General features: G+C 43.7%; 1 protein-coding gene across 5 annotated transcripts in view; it reads right to left on the reverse strand.

Moving 5' to 3' along the window:
* Positions 1–22,118, reverse strand: part of Srgap2 (SLIT-ROBO Rho GTPase activating protein 2) — a 237,876-nt gene that overhangs the window by 56,182 nt on the left and 159,576 nt on the right. For 4 of the 5 annotated variants that reach the window (XM_047519790.1, XM_047519792.1, XM_047519793.1 and 1 more), the window contains exons 5-8: positions 18,898–18,960; positions 11,102–11,317; positions 10,326–10,454; positions 2,250–2,474 (exon numbers count right to left, since the gene is read on the reverse strand). In XM_047519790.1, coding sequence (XP_047375746.1) covers positions 2,250–2,474; positions 10,326–10,454; positions 11,102–11,317; positions 18,898–18,960 — 633 coding nt within the window. The remainder of the gene's footprint in view (positions 1–2,249; positions 2,475–10,325; positions 10,455–11,101; positions 11,318–18,897; positions 18,961–22,118) is intronic. The other variant, XM_047519791.1, reaches the window with a different exon arrangement.

The raw sequence follows: 22,118 nt of genomic DNA on the forward strand, positions 1-22,118 counted from the left end.
CACACTGATGAGGACAGACTGGCTTCAGGGACCAAGAACGACTTTCCCTCTCATCTCTTTTTATTTTCCACTCTTGGGAAGACTAGGCTAGAATGTGGAACCTTGTAAGCTCTAGGTCTGGCCCTGGCTCCTGCCTGGCTTTGCCATTGATCAGCTAGCTATATGACATAAAGAGAGCACCCAGGCAGAAGAATGAACTATTGATTTTTAAAGTAACCCAGACCTGGCAGGGAGGAGTCATGGAGGAAAATTCACCTCTACGTCTGTTCCTTTAAGACACAGCAGAGCTGCTGATGCATGTTTTGGCAGGGATCTCCTACCAGGGTGCAAGGTAATGCATTCCAGCTGTGCTCTAGAGAATGGAAATGTGGCTCTGACAGGGCTAGGAGGGGGCCTGAGTACCCAGCATCTGGATTCCCCTTTATGGAGACAAGCTGTTTGGCTCAGAAGATAACTCAGTCAACACCAGAAAATGTATCACTCTGCTCAGCTGGTCCCCAAGTTCCACCAAAGCTTGGGAAGGAATCTCAGAGGCAGCTGGGGAAGGAGTTTAGAAGGCAAATTTGATCAGGAGCCAGGGCAGGTGAGGAATGGGGTTTCCTGGGGGTTGGTGACACCCTTCCCCAACTCTAACTGCACATGCATCGTCTCACTTCCCCATCTGTTCAGACGCTGACATCTCTGAAGCCACAGCAGTGGAAACAGTCTGTAAGTGGTTTGGTTTTCCCAAGAAGGAAAGAAATCCTTTCCATGCTTTTGTCTTCAGGACAGAAATGTCCCACTGTCCACGGTGGCCTTTGAGGACAGTGAATCTTCTGATTACACTGCTATGGTTGTTACTGTGGAGCGGGGCTTTCTAAGGAGTCTGGATGCTAATCCTAAGGGAAGCACTGCACCAGGCAAGAGCACATTGCTGTTTCTTGGTCCCCTAGCATCCGTGCCTCCTTCTTTTGATAACTTTGGTCTGACTGTCCTCAGGGAGAACCTCCCACTCCACAACTCGGGCCAAGTGCTTTGAATGAAGCATCTGACCCAGGCATTAGCCAGGAAGTCAACTGATACCCAGCCACAGTGACTGTCTCAGGGATAAGCACATCACCCAATCAAAGCCAGTGGACACAGTGAGACCTCTGTGGGGATTCTGAGGAGGGAGGCAGATCCTCATTCCTCTGGATTCCAACCTATAGGGAGATAAGGCTGGGAATGCAGTCACCTTGCCTCCAGGTAAGATCCCGAGAATGAAAGTACGACAAAAAACCCACTGAGTCCTGATAAAGTTCCTCTCCTAAATCCAACCATGCCTGAAGGTCCATCCTGATCCTTCCTGCATTGGAAGCCTATTTACCCGCCTTCTGATTTGTAGTTGAAATCATGGCTCCCAAATGCAGGAATGAGGTTCACTCTGATACTCCACAAACACCAGAAGGAGAACCTAAGATTCAGAACCAGGAGCTTCTCTTTCCTCTCACTTTATACCCTTCTCGTTTCAGTCACTGAAGGTGAAGAATCCCTAACAAGGTCCCCACATTCATGCTCCCTGCCTTGGCAACCAGCATCAGGCTTTCAGGATCGCCTCTTAGCTCCTGTCCCTTCTGGAGACACCTACACTCTTGTGTTCAATATCCAAGGAAAACTACATCCTTCATCACAATCTTCTGAACCCAGGAGAATAGATCCTTCAGAACTCTGCCAAATGACAAGATCACTTCCTTCCTATGCTTAGCCTGCCCTTCCTCCCTCACAGAAGCCTCTAGGGCCTGGCCCCACCTCAGCTCTTGCTTCTTCCAGTCCACCACTTGGAGGGCCCCTTCCCCCACTTTCCTTTCACATATTAAGTAGTTTTGAGAATGTACCAGCTGTTCCCTCTGATTTTTTTTTTTTTTAATGATAGGGTCATGTTGACCAGGCTGGCCTCAAATTGGCCTGGAAGTCCTGCTTCAGCCTCCCAAGAGGTTGGAATTATGTGCACACATCACTATGCCTGGTAGCTGTCCCCTTTGGATGTCCCTCTCTGTGCATATTTTTCTCTCCCAACCTCAGCTAACTCTCTCACTAGACATAAGTTTCCTGAGGGCTCCAACAGGCAGGCACTTGGTGGCTATTTGCTGAATGAGTCACATGGGCCTCACCTCCTCGACAGGAAGCCCTCTCCCCCCAGAATAACACGGCCTCTGTGTAGTGTGTAGTGAAGCTGCCCACAAACATACTCAGGTCCCTGGGGATGTGTGGGAATAGGAAGAGGGCCTCACCATGTCCCCCATGTGGGGCTGGAACTCAAACTTCATAGGGGGGCAGAAGACATTGTTGTACATCTCCATGAGGCGCTGCTTGTCACTGGTAGCATCCAGGTTTTCTACTGCATTCTCGATGGCATCTAGACCCTCATGCTTCGACTGTTCCAGATTTAATTCAGCAGAGAGGAAGGTGCGCAGGGCCCGGTTCAGACTAGCGTGGTAGCCTAGGTCACAACACTGCTGTGGAAGGAGAAGGCACGTGAGCACACCACGACAGCCCCAAAGCCTGACAGAAAGGGCGGGTGGTCCCCAGGGCAGATCTGAGCACATCAATGAGACTTGCTGTACAGTGGGAAGAAGGCTGAATTCAGAATTCCAAGATCTGCACGAGATAGAATTCTCAGTTCTGGACTCCCAGATCAATGGTTAAACACACCCTAAGGACTGTGAGGTGGCTAGATGAAGGAGGACCCATAAGGACCAAATGACACGATTTAACTCAGTGCTATTCCATAAACATGAGAAGGGTTAAGAGTTAAAGAATTCTGTTGGGTGCAGTGGCACATGCCTGTAATCCCAGCAGCTCTGGAGGCTGAGGCAGAAGGATTGTGAGTTCAAAGTCAGCCTCAGCAACTTGAACCTTGGGTTCAAGTTGTTGGTATCAAAAGAAAAAAAAAAAAAAAGAATTCTATTTCCAGATTTGTCTGAGGTTGCCATTATGACAAAATTCAATAATAACAATATAGCCTGCCACTTCCTGAGGATGGCTGTGGTAAGTTACTACATACCAAGCACACCAGACCATTTCGGCCCTCAGGGGTCAAAAATCCAGAGTGTTCCAACAGCAGCTAATTTACATACCCTCAGCTCCAGGTGGGAAAATAAAATGAGAGGCTGACTCTGTGGGTCAACCCATCAGCTTCTAACATTCCAACTCTGAGCTGCAGAGTAGGATTTCTATACTGAAGCTCCTGCCCTACAGAAATAGCATTTATAATACTAAACAATTGCCTGGCATGGTGGCACATGCCTGTAATCCCAGTGGCTTGGGAGGCTGAGGCAGGAGGATCATGAGTTCCAAATCAGCCTCAGAAACTAGTGAAGCCCTAAGCAATACAGTGAGACCCTGTCTCTAAATAAAATACAAAAAAGGGATGGGGATGTGGCTCAGTGGTTAAGTGCCCCTGAGTTCAATCCCAGGTACCAAAAAAACAAAACAAAACAAAAAACTAAATAGTTTCAAACTAGGCATTACTAAGGATATTTATATCATATAATGGATTCTGATTTCCTACACCAAAAAGTACAAAAATCAAAGAGGCAACTATATAAAAACACACAACACAGAAGGCAGACTCAAGCAACCTTAGAAAAGTCACTTGCCATCCCTGAACCTGTTTCCTTGACAGAAAATGAACAGATTCGACGAAGCCAGTGGTTTTAAAGCTGTAGACCAGAGCGCCCAAGTTTTGTGCTAGGGCTCACTCAGGCTGCCCCCGAGATGAAGAGGGCAGCCCAACAACTAAGCCTCCTATTCCTCCTTCAACGAAGCCAGCTCTGCTCATTTTTCTGTTTAATATATTGGGAGTCTATGTAAGGTCTGGTTTGAAGAAAGAATTCTTCTGTTAAAGAAAAAGTCTGAAAACCTTGGATTAAAGGTAATCCCCAGACCCTTTTCAGCAACGGCATCCTGAAACTTTGTGATAATATTCTCCACTTCTCCAAAAGGACCCAGAGATCCAAATTCTTCAGCTATTCTTTATCCTCTCTATTGCTTAAGCAGCTTTGAGGCCCAGACCTAAGAAGAAACGTCAGAGAAGAATCCATGGATAGAGAAGGCCATCTGTGTGACTGTCACTTCATCGCATAAGCAAGCATCAAATTAACTCTCCCCCCAAGCCTTCCCCCTCATCAAGATCACATTGGGAACAGCTACTACTGGGGAAGAAAAAGCACATGACATGCCTCCTCCTTCCAGGCATCTGACAGAAGCTCAGAGATGGAGCACCCGTTGGGCTGGGCTCTGGATTCAGTGCCAACAGGCTCTGGCAGGTGCCTGGCTTTAGCAGAATAATGGCAGTCACAGCTTAACTAGAGCCAGAGGATGGAAAGACATTAAATTCAGATGGGAGGGAGAAGCAAATGAAAGCTAGACAAAAGCAGCTGATTGGGAGGCTGCACGTGCAGGGTCCTTCCTCCCCTGGGAGATGCTGCTGAACTAGCCAGGGGGCCCTTGAACCTTAAAACCTTCCTAAGGAGCTCTCTATAGGCCCTGATGAACTCTATGCCTGTAAGTCTAGTGACAGGTAACATTGCCAAAGCATAGGGTGGGGGTTGGAAGGAAAATAAGGGGGAGTCAAGGTGTCCTTCAGGAACCTTTATATATTTTTGGAAACTCCCCTTTCCTCTCTGTTCTCACTGCTTCTGTCCTAAAAATACCTTATCATACACCAGTGCTGTCTGCTTCACTGTCCTAAAATGTGACTTTTATTATGCCCCTGTTGAAGAACCACTTATTTTTTTCTAAGGTAAAAATCCACCTTCCTAGTTTGGAAATGTAAAGAAATGCTTCTATCCACTGGGTATGTTTACTACGTGCCAGACAATGTACTAAGTGCACTGTGTACATTCTACATTTAAATCTTCATAATTACCTACCAGTGAGGTCAGTATTTTCTTAGTTTTCCAGATCAGGAAGCTGAGGTTGACAGGTTAAATAATTTAAGCAAGGTCAAACAGGCAGAACAAATTATGTCTGCAGTCTGTCCATCTTACATTATCTCCCTCTATTTTCTCCTTCAGCCTCTTCTGCTCCAATCCAATGACATACTCTTTGTTTAAGATAGTGTTAGAGAAGCATATGCCTCCAACCAACTGTGGGACCATAAGCAAACTACTTAATTCCTCGGAGCCTTGAATGGGGGTAACACCAGTCTTCACAGATTATTCTGAGGCTAATAACAGGCAAAGCATTTACACATTGCTGGTACTGCATGGATACTTAACATCAATCATCAGTGTCCCTAAATCCACTGACCTCTATCCTGCAGCTCCTAGTATTTTCTCTTCCTGAGATGTTTCCTACTCCTCTTACCTAATGGAATTGTACCCACTCTTCAAGATCCAAATCAAATTCCCAGACTCTCAGAAATAGTCAACCCTGCATCCCTGGCCAACATCGCCCGGCCTCCACTTGGAACTCTGCTGATGAGCCCTCACGTGACATAGAACACTTGCCCTTATCCCGTGGTTTGCCATTTCTTATCCCCAAGCAGAATACAAGTTTCTGGAGGACTTAGCCAGTATTCTGCCCTTGTTTATTACCCTCCCACACGGTCGGCTTTGCTCACAGTAGGCATTTGATAAAGCTTAGTTATCAATCCAACTGAGGCCACAAGTAGATTCCAGCCTCTTGGGAAATAGTCTGAATACTGACCTAAGTCAAGTGAGTGGGTGTGGCCTTTTGTTCGCTTACTGTGTATGGTCTGAGGGAAGCAGGAGCCTTCCTAAGCTGCAGCAGTGCCTCTATTTATATGACCACCCTGTAGCTTCTCTGTGCAAATGAGTGGGAACTTGACTCACAAATGTGCCTTCTGGCTCTCTGCAACTCCAGCTAACCTGGGCCATTTGGAATAGGTTTTCCAGAGCCTTGGCCATCTATCTATCTGTAGGGGCAACAGCCAGAAACTGAGACTTTAGCAAAAAAGCAATATCTGGCCAAGGTTAGATAAATAGGATTTGAATATCTCATTGTATTCCCAGAAGAATCCCAGTGAGTAGAGGCAGAGCGATATTTTGTTCACACTGGGGACAAAGCATGTTTTCCATGGCTTCTGATGAGTTCTGTGGCCACACTGGGCTCCCCTGGCCATTTCTAGATTATATAAATGTTTGATGAAAACCTTCTCAGGGGAAATCAAATTTTTATAAGAATTTAATGACAGCCCACCCAGATGTATGATAACTGGAGTCAGTAGCTTATTAACCCTTTACCAGCTGATATTCTCAAAGACTCTGGAAAAGACCTAGTAAATAAAAATGGTGTTTCATAACACCCACTTCAAGTTCATACAGAGGAAAACAGTAACTGCCCTTAATAAAAATTTCCACTGGGAAAGCCAAGTTCCTTCATGTCCAACTTGGGTGTACATGGTGTCATGGACCCTCTATCCAGGTACCTAGCACTCACAACATGCCGGCTAAGTGTGAGGACAATGCCCTACTCTTCATTCACCCATCTGCTCCTAGGCTGAGAGAGTCACAGGAGCACAGGGGAGGATAATGACATTCCAGTGACCTACAGTTCTTGATGCTATCAAGTGAGCTCAGAATGTCTTTTTGGCCCAAAGTTGAGGTTTTCCTGGTGTGTGTCACATATCTCACATGGACTCCTACAGTCTGAGTTTAAATCTCACACTATACTATAAAAAGAAGTCGAAGGCTAGACCTTGTGTCAGTGTGATGGCATTGACAAAAATAACTTCTTTTCACTTCTTTTCTTTGCCTTAAATACACATTGAGATTCAAACCCCTAGAAAGACGGCAGAATGTATACATACCACAGATGGCAAGGGACTGTAATAAGAATCATCCCATGTCTTCCAGCAAGTTCTGGATACTGTCAAGATCAAGATGCCAACACACCCAGGTTCCTCACCCACTCCTGCTCTGTTGGTGTGTTGCCAAAGCACACTTTTGGCCCTTTTTAATTACATAGGTCAGCAAGAAAAAGGAAGAAACTACTGATATATGCAAACAACAAGGATGAAGTTCAAAAAAATGCTAGGCAAAAGAAGTCAGACACAAAAAATCATATACAGTATATACCCATCTTCATGAAATTCTCCAACAGGCAACACTAATTTATGATGAATGAAATCACTAAAGTGGTTGCTGTAAGGTGGGAAGTTGACTGGGAAGAGACAGGAGGAACTTTCTGAGGTGACAGGAACATATCTTCCATCAAGGTATTTATTCTAGATCTTGATAGAGATGTAGATTACAAGAGTGTACAAATTTGTCAAAACTCTTGAAACTAACACTCGAGTTCAGTCATCATATGTAAATTACACGCTAAATCAGTATTAAAGGCACAAGAAGTGAAGCAAATCTTGGCTTAGGGGATCATCTGCTTCCTCTTTTTTCTATTCTATTCTTTCTTCAGTGAACATATCCATGTTCTGCTGCATATTAAGCACAAGGGGCTACTAAGGTTTTGTAAGGTAAGTCTTGGTCCCTGCCCTTCTGGATCTTAGTACAGTGACTCTCAAACTTGTGATCCTCAACTCTCAATAAGAATATATTTACATCGTCACATACATACATGAACTCCTATGGGCATACAAGCATGCATATACACACCTAACATAAAAGTTTCACAAAATAAAACCTAGCCTCACATTTTTTCCCTATTCGAGTCTAGTCAATTCACTTCAAAAATCAGGTCAGGGGGCTGGGGAGATAGCTCAGTTGGTAGAGTGCTTGCCTTGCAAGCACAAGGCCCTGGGTTTGATCCCCAGCACCGCAAAAAAAAAAAAAAAATCAGGTCAGACACCTAAAAGTGAATTCATGGCTCCCTTAAAGGATCTTGACCCAAGGTTGAAACACCTAGAGTCTACGAATATCTCTCAGGCAAAACTATTATATTCCATTTGTACCCCTGGTGCTGGGCACATGGCCTCACCCAAATAAATATTACTAAACATTTATGGAGTACAGTAACCTTATCAACTTTTCCTAAAAAGACTAACTAATCTGTCCTCACCCTACAAAAAACAAAACCCAAACAAACAATAAGCAAAATAAACTGGATACAACCAAAATACAACAGCAAAGAAAAAAGAGCAAATTTACTACCCTTGTGGCCGGGAATGCTGCCACCCCAACTTGCTCACAGTCCCCTAGACCCATGCCCTGCTGAGTACCGAGGAAGCTGGCTGTCTTCTTTTTCAATGACAGTTCATACCATATACTGTGAAGTTAGGTTCTTTTTTTTTGGGTGCTGGGGATTGAACCCAGGGCCTTGTGCTTACAAGTCAAGCACTCTACCAACTGAGCTATCTCCCCAGCCCCTGAAGTTAGGTTCTTAACAGGGCTTAAAAAAATGATGAAAATAAGGTCCAAAATAGCTTGCTTTTTATACTAATTTTAAAACCCCTGCTCACACGTGATAAAGAAGGTTGTAACTGATACAGAAGTAGCCCCTGTCTTCCCCTGAGGTCAGAATTTGGGTAAAGTGGTAGGACAGTGACCCCAAGGGCAACAGAAAGGGAAGAGGACAAACCAGTACAAGAGGTGTGGCACCCTGCACAGTCTTTTCTTTTTTAAAAAAATTTTCACCAAATGCAAGATAAATAGCAGAAACTGAGCATAAGAAAGAACTGATTCTCTTCCTCAGGCTGAGAACAGGCCTCTTCCAAATAGTGAGGAGTTGCTGTACTAAGAGGACCCTGTTTAGGGCTTTGCCCTCTATTGAAGGACAGTGTTCAGATTAGCATCAACAAGCAGAGAGAACAAAGAGGTGCCTGAAGAGAGACCAAGGCTCCACTTACCCAGCGAGACAATGACATCCAGGGCATTAACAGCCCCAAACCTACAGAATCAAAACTCCCTGGCCAAAGGACAATAGGAATCTGTATTTTGGAAAAGTTCCTCAAGCAACTCTGATTTGGGCCAGATTTAAGTACCAATGATCTAGTCGAGTTCTTTAGTTTGCTGGGTGGAAGAGTGGGAAACACAGCAGCATTCCAGAATAGTTCAGTGACAAGAGTAGATGAACCAGCTAGTTAGAGAACAGTGAACCTCTGACAAGACCCCCACAAGATATTGTACAGTATGGCAAGTATCTCGTGGAGAAATCAAGGCAGCAAGCATTGCAGCCTGGTCTGAGGTTTGCAAGGTCCATTTGCTATTGCTGTGAGTCTAGAGCAAAAGCCAGGTCACAAACAGGATACAGGGACACACCTGAAGTCCTAGAGACTGGAATGTTGATGTTCCATCAGTTGTTTCCAGTTGCTAGTGTGTGATGACCAGAGGATGAAGTAAGAAAGTATGCTAAAGCAGCTCTACCTAGGACTGGCTCAGGATTGGGCCAGATGAAGGTTAGATCAAGGTCAAGGTTGACTTATTAGGCCAAAGATGAAAGGTTATGCCAGCCCCATGCAAAACACATGTGCCTACTAACCTGCTTCTCTTGATCATCTTTGAATGGTCCAGATGTCAGTGTCATCTGGATGCCTTCCTGACAGGAACCTAATTTGAAGTATACTGCAAACCTATAACCCTGGGTAGGTGAGTCTCTTAACCCTCTGGACCACTAGTTTTCTCAACTATAAACTGGGGACAGCATTACTTACCCATAGGGTGATGTGATAATCATATGAGATCATACCAGAAACAAACACTAAGTGCTACATAAATGTGAAGGATGACATTCTAACTCTAGCTCTTGTCATTACTTCTCATACAAGTTGCTGACATAAGGGAATATTTCCTAGCAGCCAAAAAGAGCATTGTGGTCATGAACTTGGGTTTAGTAAAAAGATCTAGGTGCAAATTTTGCCTTTGTCCCCTGTTTTTTTGTTTTGTTTTGTTTTGTTTTGTTTTATTGGTACTTGGGATTGAACCCAGGGGCATTTTACCACTGAGCTACATCCTCAGTCATTTTTATTTTGAAACAGTCTCACTGAGTAACTTAGAATCTTACTAAGTTGCTGAGGCTGGCCTTGGACTTATGATCCTCCTGCCTCAGCCTCCCGAATTGCTGGGATTATAGGCATGCGTCACTGCACCCACCTTACTTCTGTCACTTACTAGCTCTGGGTAAGTCATCTAAACTCTCTGAATGTCAATCAATAAAATTAGAGATAATAACATCTTCCTTCAAGGACTGTAGTGAGAAGTGAATGAAATAAACAAAGTACATCACCCAGAACTTGGGACATGGCAATCTCCTAAGGGATCATGGTTACTATCTTTTTGTAATTATCTCAAATGCCCAAGAAGCCTGAACAACTGAATTGGGGAATGTGTGACAAGGATTCTGAAGCCAGGAGAGAGGAGCCCATAGGCCCCCCAGCTTTAAGCACTTACATCAATAAGATCAGACAGGTCGTGGATGTAGTACTTGAAGACAGATGCATTGGTTGCCTCCAAAGCCAATAAGTACTCATTCCGGGCTTTAATGGCCTTCAACTTATTCTCCGTGTACTTGGCTTGGCGCTGAAAAGGAAATAGAAGTTAACTTAAAAAAAAAGTAAGTTAACTTTTACTTTTTTTTTTTTTTGTAAAAAGGGGAGATTGTTCTCCAGGAGACGAAAGCACAGTACATTCAAGAACCACAACTGTGCTGCTACTCCCTATGCGCATCTGCTTTAAATTGGGTTCTAATTCTGATTAATGAGATTCAAGGGCATAATGTAGATCAATTCAGCAAAGGTTAATGAGGCTCCCTACTTTGGATGCGTGCCCCACTTTGAATCTTTCTTCAGATAGCATTCTGCATCTTTCCACTGCCAACCTGGAGGAGGTGTCACTTACCTGGCCTCTGAGCACCTGATGCCTAAAGCTGAACCCAAGGTCCTCAGTTCCCCCACCCCCACCTCCCAAAGCAGCAAGATAGTCTGCTCAGTTTAGAAAATGGGTTGGGAAAGTGACTACTGTTTCTTGTCTGTATGCTGGAGGTTGAAAACTCGGAGTTGACATCCGTCCTCAATACCTAGGATACCTGCCAGGACAGAGAATGGACTCCTTAGGTAAAAGAACCCAGAGCTTTCTTATTCTGCTCTTCTTTCCCTACTGGGAAATTTCTATCAGTCCTGTCTCCCAGAACATTCTTTCCGCCTGTACAGTTGCTAGAGCATACACACCTTCTCTTTCATCTTCTCAATCTTCTTCACTGAGCTCCTCCGGACATGTTTCTCTTCAATGCGGACATTGGCTGTGGAGTCAGGGGAGCGAGGAGTCTGCCGGTCCTCCTGCTTCACAGATTTACCGATTTGCTTCTCCTCTTGCTTCTCAGCCTCCTTTAGTTTGCTCTGAGCACTGATGCTGTCGGCATTGTACATGTGATATGTCTTCATGACCTGCAAGACACCCCCCGCCCCCACCCCAGAGGTCAAGCCAATGGGGTCAACTCTCTGCTAAAAGACTCAGTCAGACCTCTTTCCCATGAAGCAACATCCTCATCACCCTAAGGGAAAAATCCAGAAGTGTTACATAGTAACATTATATAGTAAAGACAGTTCCAAAGCACAGGAAAGCAGAACTGAGCCAAGGTGTCTTCTTATTGAAATGACTTCAGGTCTGTTCTCCATGTAATAGTCAATTCTATTTATTATCATTTGTAATCATTACTTTTATATGGGCCCAGGGCTTTCCTAAGGCTTACTCACCTCACAATTACCACCTAGACAGGAAAGACCACCTCTGTCAGAACTCAAGGACAAAGCCTTCCTGGGTGGTTAGGTGCCCCAAAGAGGGCTGCATGGCCTGTGGAGTAGTCTAAACTTTTTGTACCTTTCTGCAATAAAATGGGATAGAGGAGAAGCCTCCAGGGCTCTCCCAACTGGCCTGCTTCCCCTACATCATACACCTTCCTCACAGCACTAGAGCTGGAGAACAGCCATGGCAGCTCTCATGGCAGCTCTCTCATGAGCACACAGTATATTCTTGGCTTTGTGCAAATGTCACATACACATTTGCTCATTTCATCTGTGCAGCAGTTCTACAATCTGGACAACAACCCATGAGACACCTGCACAATTAGGTAAGACAGAGAAGGAATAAAATCCCTATTAAGTATAACTAGAATTACTGCAAGAAATAATATAAAAAGAGGGATGCCATTTTCAAATTTTCCACTAAAGCAACTGTCTAGGAATCCAATCCCATTTCTTAGCAAAGAGACCAGGAAGCCTGGAACTCAACCTTGTTTCCAGTCCTCCCAAAAGTACTACTTCCAGCAACATGATGTCCTGTTTTGTTGGAGCTTTCTGTTTCCACACTGGGTGCTGCTATCCTCCATCAGAGAATTAAAAATGCTTGATCACAAACCAAGCAATCTGAAGTTCGAGAGTGCTGAAGTTTTGATGCTAGGAAATTTCTTTGAAAGGGAGAAATTGAGAGTGTAGGAGCTGTGCGTGTGCGCATACGTGTGCACATGGCTGAACAATCACAGTGGACAGCAAGGGTACAGTATTAATATTTACATTAATCTCCATCATTTAGTGCAGCTGTGCATCAGAGGTTCTCTGTACACTGCCTCGCTAAATCCTCACAACTCTGAAGGACATGTTATTATTTCCACTTCTAAAGACAAGGAAATGGGGCTCAAAGAGATTATCTATGGAACTTAAAGTCACACGACCAGTAAGTGGCTGGCAGTCAGGATTCAAATTTAGGTCTGTCAAACTCCAAAGTCCACATTCTTCACCACTAAATAACTGCATAGGACTGGAGTGGAATTACTTGGGAGGAAAGGTTAAGTAAATTCAAGGGAGACTTGAAAAGCAAAATTGGTTTCATTTAGGAACCTGAGTTAGAGCAGCGTCTTGCCAGGGGACATTTGGCAATGTCTGGAAATATTTTTGCTTGTGACACCTTGGGGACTGCTAGTGGGAATGCTGCTAAACATCCTTTGCACAGGGTAACCCCCTATAACAAAAAATTATCTGGTCCAAAATGTCAGTGGGGCCAAGGCTGAGAAAACCTGGGCTAGAGGCGCTCTGTGAGTACACCAATCCCTCAGGATCAGTTGGAGGGGGAGGAAGGAGTAAAGAATACTAAGGCATTGACAAAATCAAAGTACGTTAGAATCTAAACTCTGTCTCATTTTGGATGCAGAATGCTTTAAATCAGCTTATTCTAAACCTGACACCATTTCCCATAAGATCCACTCTGCTTATACTTTGCATATTCTCTATATAGGAGAAGCAATATTAACAACTAAGGGCATTAAAAAGCTTTTCTAAGTAATTCAAACAGATCCCCAGTTTTGCAGGTTGACTAAGAAGTGGGAAAGAGGCCATCTGTTCTCCTGGCTCCTTTCTCTATTTTTTTTCCCACCTGATTCTAACAAAGGAATTCAAATGCTCAAGTAAACAGTTGTGAAAGTGAATGGTTTTTAAGAATGTGATTTTTCCATTTTATGATCAAAGAGGAAATATTATGAATGAACACGAGAGACAAAGGAGCTCATAGAATACTGCCAACAAACAGATGAAGTAATGAAAATCAATAATTTATATTGTTCCTTCCCCCGAAAGTACTTAAAGAACTCTCTCATTAAGAGATTAAAAAAGCTAGGCATGGTGGCACACGACTGGAAACCCAAACACCCATGAAGCTAAGGCAGGAGGATTACAGGATCAAGGCCAGTTTTGGCAACTCAGGGAGACCCTGTCTCAAAACAAACCATTGGATGGTAGAGCATCCCTGGTCTAATCCCCAGTACCCTTCCCCACCAAGAGAGAGTAAAACATTACCTACTCTAGGAAACTAAAACTTCCTAAGGAAAATGTCATGTACACATGGTAGCTTTACCATCAAGTGGTTGCCCAAATGACTTAATGGCAATGAATCACTCCTCTGTGGAAATAAGGAAGAATCGTTACTAGTGCCCTCCAACCCAAGGGAAAACTGAAGCACCCAGAGGCTGAAGCTTAAATAAGCAATGCTAAACAATTGGGGAAATAGGGAAAATCAAGGCAGGACTTACAGAAATATATATATAGTGAGCAAATAAACTAGGGGAGAAATTCAGAAATTAAAATTTTCAATTCTTCAAGGAACATTCATTTTACTTTGAAAAACTAAATATGGAATTCATGCATTTAGCTCTGCTGCCTCCATAAATTACACTAAAAAGACAGAAAAGTTTTTATTATTCCTTTTTTTTTTTTTTCTATTTTCTTTTTGGTACTAGGGATTGAATTCAGGGGTGCTCTATCACTGAGCCTTTTTATTTTTTATTTCCACAGTCCTTTTAATTTTTTGTTTAGAGACAGGGTCTTGCTAAGTTGCCTAGACTGACCTCTGATGTGCAATCTTTGGGCTTCAAGCTCCTGAGTTGCTGAGATTACAGAAGTGTGCTACCATGCCTGGCTATTACTAATTTTTTAGATGTAAATTGAGGAAAACAAAAAGAAAGAATCAGACTCTGATAAGCAGATAAGCAAGAATTGAATCCTAAATCAATAGCAGAGAGAGCCAAGAAGCAACCAGACATGTCACAGAAGCCCCAAGAGAAACTGGGGCAGTGGGATGAAAGTGGAGCTAAAAACAAGAAATTACTGCAAGCCTGGGAAAGTCAGATCCCCAAATCCCTTCCCTAATCGCAATGGGCAACTGAGGCTTAATTTCTTAGAAAGTGTCCACAGACTGGGGAATACCAGGCTCATCTGAGGATAGGGGTACTGAACTTAAAACAGGAGGATCGATGGCAACTTCTATACTGAATGTTGAGATGGCCCAGACCTCTTTGCAATTCAGTCCCCACACATAAGTGGGAGATCAAAAGAGCCATCTCTCAGTAATCCGACTATCCAAGATAACAAGATACTGATGCTGGGGCTTCCCCTAAGACATGGCCAGTTGGATCACCCTACAGTGAAGGCCATGGTCAACACAGGACTTTTCAGTGCCTCACTTTAAAATATGATCAGCCAGCTAAGGCTACCAGACATTTAAGGAAAATATTTAATATAGAATAACCAGACCTAAACAAGCAATTTAGAAAGACGGAGTATACAGAAAGAAGAAAACTTTGAAAACAATCTACCAGCAAGAGCCTCAAGAGAGGAATAAGAAATGTAAAGACACCGCATCATGAAACAAGAACTGAATAGGAAAAAAAAGTGGGGGAAAAGGAACTTTTGGAGAAGAGTAAGAGTTCTTGGCAATTAAGATTCAACTCAAATGCCTTTTCAAGGAGCCTCATTCATGTCCCTCTTCCATGCAGATCCTAAGAGTTCTACCTCATTTTTTATTTGCTATCTTAATTTTCTGTCTCCTCCTATCAAAACTAAATGTCTTGAATTTAGGGACATCTCTTATTTGTCTTTGTATTCCACTGCCTAGTGCCATTGTCAAACAGATAAGCAGAGTTGGAGGACCACTAGCTGCCACTGTTTCAGGGGAACAGGTATTGAACACCAGGATAAAGTAGCTCTGCAGCAAACAGCTGCTACACCAAGCCAAGGGGACATGTACTGGAGCATAAAACCTCTGGGTGACAACAGCTCCAGAGTGTCCCAACCTCCTTTTCTTTCTCAAGTCCAGGGTCTCCTTGACCAATTTTATTCAGCCAATCAATGTGGCTTCTGTGCCTCTACATACCCTCCTTTCTGTAGGGGCTTTCTGGGCTTTTTCAGACAGTCTCTGAGTGCAACTGAGGCAGACAATCCCAGAGTTCTTTAGGAAGCAGCATGCTCTGACTTCAAAGGCATTCCTAGAATGTTAGAAAATGAAAACCACTTATCCCATGGCTTCCAAGCTAGCAGCTCCTGATGGGGGAGAAACACGTGCAGAAGAATGCTCTCTGAATGACAGCTGTTGAAGTGGCCCTGGCACAGAATGCCAAGTCAGGGAAATCAAAGCTCTTCAGGCAGAAAACAAGAAGGTGCAGAGGGGCAGCTGGCCACTTATGGTGGGATTCTGGGCCTCTCATCCAAAGGCATCTTTATTTGGAAACACCTGGGTTCTGCTCCTTGGTTCATCAAGGTTCAAAAGTACTTAAGTTACCAACCCTTGGATAACTGGTTCCCCAAAAGGATTATTCATGGACATTAGGGGCAGATGTGAAGTAAGAAGAGCACTGATAAATATGGTGGGTCCCTTCATCCTTGATTTCCTTTTTCTAGTGCCCACAAATAACTTCTATTGCCTACAGGGTCACTAAAAAAGAGACCCTCTCTTGCTTTCCTAAACAGCAAACAGAGGGAAAGTTCCTTACAAGAAACTTTTCCTTATTCTCTTCCTAACTCCTCTGAGAGAGTGTCCACAGCCAAGAAGCTTCCCTCAGTCAGCATACGGTAGTCCCAGTTTCCTACTTGATGAAACCACTATCCCATGCAAGGTGACGAATCATCCTGTTTTACTAGGACTGTTCCAGTCTTAGCACTGAAAGTCTTGTGTCCCAGGAAACTCTTCAGTCTTAGGTTGAAGGGTTAGTCACCCCAATTCCATGGTGCCTTAATTTAAACCAGTCAAAAGCTAATCTCACCCTATAGAAGAAACAACTCTTAGTTCTATTCTTTGAACTTTTTAATGGTCTATAGAATCTGTGAATTAATTTGATCTTTATAGTCTGATATTTCTGGAAGTATAACTCCCCTATCATTCCATCCCCTAGCATATGGAGATACCTGACGCCAGGGTCATAGAGATTAGGGTATCCACAGTTCATACAGCTAGGAGTCAAGAATCTAGATTGCCTAATTCAGGAGACTAGTCACCAGACCCAGGTTTCTCAACCTTGGTACTATTGAAATTCTGAGACTAGATAATGCTTTGTTGTGAGGGACTAATCTGGCACTGCAGGATATTAGCAGCACCCTTGACCTCTACTTACTAGATGAAAGTAACACCCCTCCAGGCCTGACAACCAAAATGGCTGCAGACATTGTCAAGTCCTGTTGGGGTTGAGGGAATCACCCTGCCTGGGAATCACTGCATCAGACTATTCTGCTTTCTCTGGAACTTTCTGGTGTCCTCTACTCTTTTTTTCTCTTCTCATAACCTCTTAGAGGAATATATCAAATTTTTATTTAGGTCTTGGGCAGATTATAGGACTGGGTACCAATGCACCTCACAACAGGGGACAGCATACTCAGCCAATTCTCAGTCTGAATACCAGTGGGAATATTCTGTACTCCGCATTGACTGCTTTACTGGCCAGTATGGGATGGCCTGAGGGCTGGGGTTGGAGGTACACAATTGGCCCTCAGGGCAGAGCAGCAAGTTCTAAGATTTTCTTCTTTACTCTGGCACTGCTTATACCCTTTCACTTACTTTGAAAATCATAGCTTATGAAGAGATCTAGGGCTCTGGGTAAAAGCTAACAAATGCTCAGACACTTTTCCTCCTTTGCTGTCTCGAGTCCCATGGCCGACGGAGCACACTCGATTGGAGTGGGTCTGGGGTTTGCTGGTTATCCAACTAGCTCCTCCCCAGAAACAGCTGCAAATAGCAGAGGTCAAAGATGCTTACAGGAAAATGAAATAATTCCTCTAATGACATGTGTCATTTTTCCATCTTAGTGAATTTTGTGCCAAAAGAAAGAAAGAATAGCTCTTGATGGTGCCTAGAAGACACTCTAAAAATAAAGAGCAGAAGCACTGAAAAGACCAAGTTCAGGAAACTCTTCCAATCTGAAAATGGTTCCCATCCATGTGCTTCTATTTTTAAAAGACATTAAATGTATTTGAGAGAAATGAAAACTCGGGAGCTGAACCAAAGGGTGCCATCTATCTGCTTGGTTGTCTTCATAGCAGACAGTCACAGAGTAGAAATTCACACGAACCAAGCCTTGCTGCAAACGAGTCAGATGACCACTGTACACTATTTACTTGCTTAGCGTTGCCATGACAAAACGGACACACCTAGGCTCCTGGACCAAGAACATGGAATTCTCTGACCCCAAATGCCTGTTATATATGTCACCGCTGCCTGCTTTCCTGTGAATTAAAGAAAGATAGGAAGGAAGGGAGCAAGGGAGCAAGGGAGGGAAGGAGGGAGGGAGAAAAAGAGGAAAAGAAGCAAGGAGGGAGAGGAAGAAAGAAGGAAGGAAAGGGAAGCGGGGATGGAGGGAATAAACAAATGAACACAGAAAATCAACTTCACCTCCAAATAGGATGGGGCAACCCTGGAAAGTGACACACATGGCTGATACAGCAGAGCTGGAGAAGGGCTCCCTGAAAGGTGTCTGCTATACAACTGAAGTAATCCTCTTATGGCAGCAGGAGTTTCCTTGATGTACGTGAGTGTGTGTGTGTGTGTTTGTGTGTAGTGTGTGCGTTTTCATTATAAACAACAAAACATGGCTGGGGAGAACCACCACAACCACATCTCAGCATGAAGAAGCACCCATGAGCCACTGAAGTGCCAGGTGTCTTGGAACAGATTGCACCCTTCAGGCCACAGCCTGCTTCTTCACTGTGGCTCTGCCTGTCTGAGCTGGATTCTTATATTGAGACATTTAGGAGTATACACTTCTCTCTACAGCATTTGCTCTAATCTCAAAGCAAGATCAATCCAAGATCTGATGTAAAACTTGGACAACAAATGCTTTCCAAGAGGCAAATAATAATGGTGCAATACAGGCTGTGTTCCTTGCCATTAAATTTGGGGTCCCTGGTCGCTGCTGCTAATGGTGTCAGATGTGTTGGTGACCTAGACCTTGGTGTCTTGGGATGATGCCTCAAATGAAGCCAGGGTGAACTTGTACAGTTAAGGGCAAATCTTATTCTGAGGATTTTTTTTTTCCTCATTCAGTTTTGAAAATAAGAGTGTGAAAAAAAGAGATGGGTGGGGTCACCCCCAATGAGGAGCATGCACTGTCCTCAACCTCAGCTCAGTTCAGTATTGCTGACGTGATTATGGCTGCCAGCTGCCAAATGCTGCTTCCCTCTGCTTGTTAAAGAGCCCAGCAACCCATCTGATTTACCGAGTAGAGCTCGTTCAGGACCTTCATCAAATCATCTTGGAGCTGCTGGCCGACTTCTTTACTCTGCAAGGAAAGAGGAATGAAGGTTAATTGGGAAACAGAAGGAGGGAGGAGGGGGCAACACAGGCAAGGGCAGCGCTGGCTCTACAAATAACACAGACTCAATTAAGGCCCATTATTTAACCCAGCAAATCAGATAACCACTCGGTTCAGACCCAATTATGGTCAGATTACTCAAAGAGTTTTAATAAAATGAAATGTGCCCTTTCTATAGCCCAGCAAAGGCAATCGTGTAGAGGGAAAATGGGTTATAGCCTTTGATTTTTCAATTGGTCCCTAAAGAGCAGGCCTGAAAGCCACATTCTACCTAGCAACAGTTGTTAGGTGGAGCATGCTTTCTGAGATACTTGTAGGCAAACATGCCAGAGGATTACAAAGGAAAGATGCATAAGAGGATGAGATAGGAAAAAGTGTATAAACATTCGAGGACTACAAAGTCCCTAACTAAATAAGTCCAAGCAGGAAGGTACTGCACCGCTCACTGGCTTTGTTTCTACCCCAAACTCTCAACTCCCAAGGCAGTGGTTCTTCAATAATGACGGCTTACAAGATGAGCTAACGGTACCTGCTTCTGATAATATCTGCTAAGGGGTTTTCAACTGGTTAATCCTGAGCAGGGTGGTAGTCCTCAAATTCTGAGCTGCTGCCACCCAGGGCTGGCATCCAACCACTCAGAACAGTAGAAATAGAGATGAATTAGGAAGCAGGAAGGAAAACGTCATGGCTTCAAAACAGAATGTTATATGCCAAGCCCAAGAGGGCAGGGGATAAAACCAATTTGCCTCGTGGCAAAATTGAGAGGGGGAAGCCCTTGTTGTCTCTTCTGCCAGGTCCTTCTAATTCTTTACTATAAAAATTCAGATATCAGCATCTTTCTAACAAGTTATAATACTGTCCTGACATAGCTCAATTCCTAGGCAAGAAGGGATGTGCCCTTTTATTCGGAATCAAAATCATTATAGATCTTGATTTTTTCAAGAGGCATACATCTTTACCTTAAAAATATCTTTTCTTTTTTTAAAATATTTTTTAGAAGTTGATGGACCTTTATTTTATTCACTTTTTAATATGTAGTGCTGACAATCTAACCCTCTGCCTCGCACATGCCAGGCAAGTGCTCTACCATTGAGCCACAACCCCAGCACCCAAAATACCTTTTCTAAGTACAAAAGTAATATATTTGTTATAACAATGAAAGTGGAGTGAATGTCAAAAGAGAAAACAAAGTAACCCTGAATTCCTGCCACTAAAAAAATCATCACTCTAGGCAATGGTAAGATATTTTTCTAACTTTCCCTCTTCCATTATTATTTTTACAAAGTTGGGATTGTATTAGAAATACCATTTGCCGTTTGGAAATTTATTTGCTTAACAGTATGTTGTGAACATTTCTCCACATATCATTCTTCTATAACATTATAACACATGATACTGATGTAGCACCTATTCTTAGACATATACTTTGTGATAAAAAATACAGTATTAAATTACTTTATAATCTATGCACACATTTTTTCATTATTTTCTACTAGAAGCAACATTGCTGGGTCAAAGAGTACTCATTTGTACTATTAAGTTGCCTTTGAGAAAAACTGTGCCAATTAAAAATACTGCCAGAGGCCTGTAAGAATGCTTATTTCACATTTTTTTTTTTTTGGTCTTGACAATTTGATGTGGTATTTCTTGCAATCTGCAGTCCTTTGATTGCAGTAAGCCTGAACATTTTAAAAAATGTGTTTATCAGACATTTTTCTGTTATGGTTTGCCATTTTTTCTAATAAGGAATCCTCTGCCCATTTTTTTCTATTAGGTATTCATTATGGTCTACAACATAGGTGTGCCTTCCATCATAAGTGGTCATGAATTTTTATGCCTGGTAGAAGGCAACGGAGTGGAAGGAAACCTAAATCGGCAATCATAGGAATCTCCTTCTATTCCCAGTTCTACCACCTGCTATAACTTGAGCCAGCCTGGTTAATCTCTTATTTTCTCTTCCATAAAGTGAAAGACCTCTGCCACTGCCGTTCCACGTGATCTTTTGCCTGGCTCCTTGCATCCATATTCCATTCAAACACTACCCCTTTAGCCTACAATGGGCTGGCTGTCTTCACACCACAGAGCAGCAGCGAATGGGCAAGTTTTCAGATGATCTGCAAAACAGAGGTCTTCAGGGGCCCTTTTCTGGTCTTGAATTTAGCATTCCCAATGTCTGCATCCAGTGACCTCAACCACTGGAAGAAGCCACAAGAGGGAATGCCTTTCATCTGCACACTCACACCCCAGCCTCTCCCATCTTGAGGAAAGCTGAGCTCCACTAAAGCAGCAGAGGCCCAAGGAGGTGAAGTGAGGAGAAATGACTCACCACCAGCCTCCGAGTCAGCAACAGGGTCAGGAAGTGACCAGGAGTATCACTTCCCACCATCCTGCCCTGCTGCCTCCAGGCCAGCCTCCCCCCACGCCCGCCAGCCTTCCAGCCTCTCCTACCACCTCCTTATGTTGAAATGGCAGAGGTTAAGGGGGAAAGCGCCTGATACTCTACCCTGTTGCTTACCCACGACTTAAAACAACTTAGTCCTGTAGGAGTGGAGGAGAAAGGAGTGGGGAAGTGAGAAGGAAAGTCTAGCCAATAAAATAGCAATTAAGCCAGGCAGATGTTTCCTTTCGTGTGCTGATTAGCTGGGAGGACCACTCAACTCTTACCCTGTTTATTTGAACAGGCTGCAGAAGTGATCTGACTTACCACTCCCTCTGCCTGAGGGCTGGGCTGGGAATACACGTGCAGTTAATCCAGTTAAAATGCACAGTAAAGCCCCTAGCAATCAGGAGCAATTCTGACACAGGGAGAGGGAGGAAATGGCCAGTGTTTCTCCTTTCACAATGATACAAGGCCACCCGTTCTCTATTTCAGAAACCTTAACTGTGTGCCTTTGGGGGAAAGCAAAGCGCAGGAAGGGCTCCGTGCTGGCCACTGTGGAGAGGTTGACCGAGCTGGGAGGCTGCAAGGGGCTCCACCCAAAGACAAGGGGCACATTTATTCCCAGGAACAACAAAACCTGATGAGGCCCAGTGTAGGACAATGAAGACTGTGGAGCCCTTCCGTTTCCTGTAAGGAAGCAAGGGGTCTTTAGGCAGGGAAGAAAAAGAATCTACAGTGCAGTCTT

Source organism: Sciurus carolinensis, chromosome 12 (genome assembly GCF_902686445.1).
Source record: "Sciurus carolinensis chromosome 12, mSciCar1.2, whole genome shotgun sequence".
NCBI lineage: Eukaryota > Metazoa > Chordata > Mammalia > Rodentia > Sciuridae > Sciurus > Sciurus carolinensis.